Genomic DNA, 4,154 nt, shown 5'->3' on the forward strand with positions numbered 1-4,154 from the left:
GTCAAGAGTAGTGAGTGATTTTTCTCTTTGTGTTTTATTAACATTAAAACAATATTTCACCCAAAAATAAAAATTCTGTCATCTGTCTGTCAATTCTGTCATAGTGTTTTATTTTTATACCATCATTACTCACTCAAAAGTTGTTTTAAACCTGAATGAGTTTCTTTGTTCTGCTGAACATAAATGCTATTTTGAAGAATGTGGAAAACCAAACAGCTGCTGGTCCACAGTGACTTCCATAGTATTTTTTCCTAAAGTCAGTGGGGACCAGCTACTGTTTGGTTGTGAGTAAACAATGACAGAAATTACATTTTAGGGTGAACTATCCCTTTAATGACAGTAGGCAGCATGTTTAGTACTGTCCCTTTAAAGGAGACATATTATGCCCCTTTTTACAATATGTAATATAAGTCTCTGGTGTCCCCAGAATGTGTCTGGAAGGGGGAATGGTCCATGGGTAATAGTCCTGCCACCACAGCTGGAAAAAATCCTAGAGGAAACACTGACCTACCCTGCCTTTAATGGAACATTTGTTATCTGTTAGATCATAATAGAAGGTAAGTTATGTTGGCATAAAACGTTAGCATTAAAACATATTTATACACAATTCATGAAATGTTTTTTTTTTCAGAATAGTTAGACTTAGTTTAGTTAAGTTTAGTTATACGTTTTTTTTTTTAAACTTCTACTTTTTTAGGACTTAATTTTCCAATTAAGTAACATTAATTGGAACACTAGCAAGACATTTTTAGTTTGTATTTTGGTAGCTGGGATATGTGCTGAAATTAATAGTTTGAATACACTGTAAATTACTTCGATTTAAAACATCTGCTAAATGCATAAATGTAATATTAATATAATGTTCCCAGTGTACAGGGAAGATGTCAGAATTTGAAATGAGGAAGAGGAAGAGGAAGAGATCTTCATCTCCAGAACCCAGCTGTGTGTCTCTGAAGAGCAGTCAATCCATAAATCCTCCTCTTGAATTCAGTGATGAACCAGTGACCTCTGACCCCAGGTGATTATCAACATGTATTTGGTGATTTATCTGCTGTAGTGACAATATTTTAAGACAATTATAAAAATCACTGCACAATGTCATTGTTTACTGATATAGCAAGATAAATCTAATGAAATGTGCAAATAATATAATAATACCTATTATTTATAGGCACCTTTTACGGCACTCAACGACACCTTACAACAAAAGTCAATAAAATACAATCTATACAAAACAAAGACAAACAAATCAAACAATCAAATCACTAAAAGCCTTTCTAAACCAATAAGTTTTAATCTGAGTTTTAAACTGGGATATAGAATCCAGCTGGTGGATTTGCAATGGTGAACCCTAGTTCCCAGAGGGAATGAGACGCTGCGTTGAAACGCTTTGGGAACGCTTCTGCGTGACCGCGCTCTGAATCATGTGTGGAATGGTGAGACGTCACGGGCGGGGTGACGTAACGGCCGGGAAGTATAAAAGCACATGCGGTGGATACAGCAGCAGCTTCTGAAAGGTGAAGGAAGTGCTCACAGGGATGCAGGAAGTATGGCATGAGACACAGCGTCTCGTTTCCTCGGGGAACTAGGGTTACATACGTAACCTAGTGACATTCCCCTTCAAGAACTCGCGCTGCGTCGAAACGCTTTAGGAACGAGAATGTCCACACCTCCATGCTTACAAGTCCCTGCCTAGTATGGATGGGCACAGCTAGGTTGAGAGAACAGAAGAGCCAGGAGTGGCGTCAAGGTTATAGAACCGGACAAACGTAAGTGGAGTGGACTAGGGCTGTCAAAATGACTGAAAAACTAAATTTGAATTTTTTACTTAAATATTAGCAATATTCAAATTATATTCGAATTTAAAAGGCATAATTTCAGTTAGGGGGAAAAAAGCTCTTGGCTTCTCTCCTGACAAGAGGGCGCATTGAGCAAAATATTATGCACATTTCTTCAAAGCATAATAAAATAACACGACTATCTTTGAAAAAAGTGCATAATGTTTAAAATAATGTTTATAAATAGGGATGTAACTGTATGAAAATTTCTTTTCACGATTATAGTGACCAAAATTATCACGGTTATCAGTATTATCACGCTATTGTTAAAATGTGCTGGATATGTTAAAAAAGTACCGACACATAAATCACTTCACCAAGTTTTATATTTAAAAATGATGACGTGGCAGCCTTCCGTTTGAGAAACACCCAATATGTGAAGTTTGAATTGGAACAGTACTTGGGCGACGACTGATGACGCTCCACAAGAACACAAGTACAGACAAGAACGCATACTGAGAAACGGCCCAGATTGTGGGGGATTTTGTAATCTTTTCTGAAATTATGTAAATCAAAAACGTAAAAGTAACTTATTTCCACTGAAGCTATATTTAGGTGATGTAATTTGTCCTCTGTAAAATAAGAAGAGAGAAAAAAAGTTGAATTTAGGGCTGGGCGATAAAACGATAACTGTAATTATGACGATATAAACATAAACATTTTGCCCTTGATAAAACGACAACACGTGTCCGATAAATGTTGTTTGTGCGTCTGAAGCAGGACAATTCAGCAAAGAACACAAATGTCTTGTGATTTATTTTAAAGCCAAATGAAACGACCCTCTAAAAATATGTTGTTACAGTTTTTACAGATGTTGCTGTTTTTGTTAATGAACATACATTTACATCTGCATCGTGCCATCAGGAACACAAACCGGTCGTTTGTACGGACAGTCCGACCCAATACGGCTCAGTTTTTCTATGTATCTTGCTCTGTCGAGCAGCAGAAGTGATTCTACATGGCACATACTGGGTTAACACCATGCTTTTCCAGTCAGGGGGAAATGCCGACTCCGCCCCCACGCCACACCCACAGCTATGACGCAACACCGAGCAAGTCTATATCATTGATGTTCGCAGAGAACATCCCAAATAACAGGGCAAACGTTCTGGCAAAGTTAAGAACAAACGTCTTTCCAGTAACCTTAAAGGTAGGGTAAGCGATTTCGGAGAGGCTAGCAATAGCAAGCTAGCTTTGAAAGCATAAGACTCCACCCTCCCTGCGTAATCACTCTGTAAAGCCACGCCTCCTCCGAAACACATGACCACACACAGGCAGAGCAGAGGCTAATCAGCGACACGACGAGTGGAGGATTGAATGCAACTAGGGCTGGGCGATATAGCAAAAATATCATATCACGATTTTTTTTTTTTCAGAAATATCACGATTCTTTGTCATGTTGGTTTTACTATTTTGCGAGTTGTCTGAGCATTACAGCCAAACTAATTTCCCTATTATAAAGACAAGGCCTTTCATGGAAACAAATTATAAAAAAAGAATGGCGGACATTTAGGCGAAGATACAAATTTTTGTCATTATTTTGTCATTAATATATTTGTCATTATTTTATCTCAAGAACAAAGATACACATTACAAATACACATAATATACAAATAAAACAAACAGTGTTTTATTTTTAGGTACAATAGGTGTATTTAGCAGGAGCATTCAAGAAATTGAATGAACAAATATAAGAATAAAACACTAAATAGACTGATTCCTATTAAAGCAACTGTATTAAAGTTTTTCAGTCAAGAGTAGTGAGTGATTTTTCTCTTTGTGTTTTATTAACATTAAAACAATATTTCACCCAAAAATAAAAATTCTGTCATCTGTCTGTCAATTCTGTCATAGTGTTTTATTTTTATACCATCATTACTCACTCAAAAGTTAGTTGTTTTATGAATGAGTTTCTTTGTTCTGCTGAACATAAATGCTATTTTGAAGAATGTGGAAAACCAAACAGCTGCTGGTCCACAGTGACTTCCATAGTATTTTTTCCTAAAGTCAATGGGGACCAGCTACTGTTTGGTTGTGAGTAAACAATGACAGAAATTACATTTTAGGGTGAACTATCCCTTTAATGACAGTAGGCAGCATGTTTAGTACTGTCCCTTTAAAGGAGACATATTATGCCCCTTTTTACAATATGTAATATAAGTCTCTGGTGTCCCCAGAATGTGTCTGTGAAGTTTCAGCTCAAAATACCCCACAGATCATTTATTATATCGTTGTGAAAATGCCTATTTTGAGCGGAAGCAAAAACACGCTGTTTTTCGGGCCTGTCTCTTTAAATGCAAATGAGCTGCTGCTCAC

General features: G+C 36.8%; 1 protein-coding gene across 1 annotated transcript in view; it reads left to right on the forward strand.

The window, feature by feature from the left end:
- The first annotated feature begins 460 nt into the window (after positions 1–460).
- LOC107758391 (NACHT, LRR and PYD domains-containing protein 1-like) overlaps positions 461–4,154 on the forward strand; it is a 33,956-nt gene continuing 30,262 nt past the window's right edge. The window contains exons 1-2 of the mRNA XM_016576112.1: positions 461–557; positions 870–1,018. Coding sequence (XP_016431598.1) covers positions 882–1,018 — 137 coding nt within the window. The 5' untranslated portion in view covers positions 461–557; positions 870–881. The remainder of the gene's footprint in view (positions 558–869; positions 1,019–4,154) is intronic.

The sequence above is a fragment of the Sinocyclocheilus rhinocerous genome, unplaced genomic scaffold (genome assembly GCF_001515625.1).
Source record: "Sinocyclocheilus rhinocerous isolate Xijiao unplaced genomic scaffold, SAMN03320098_v1.1 scaffold2309, whole genome shotgun sequence".
Lineage (NCBI taxonomy): Eukaryota > Metazoa > Chordata > Actinopteri > Cypriniformes > Cyprinidae > Sinocyclocheilus > Sinocyclocheilus rhinocerous.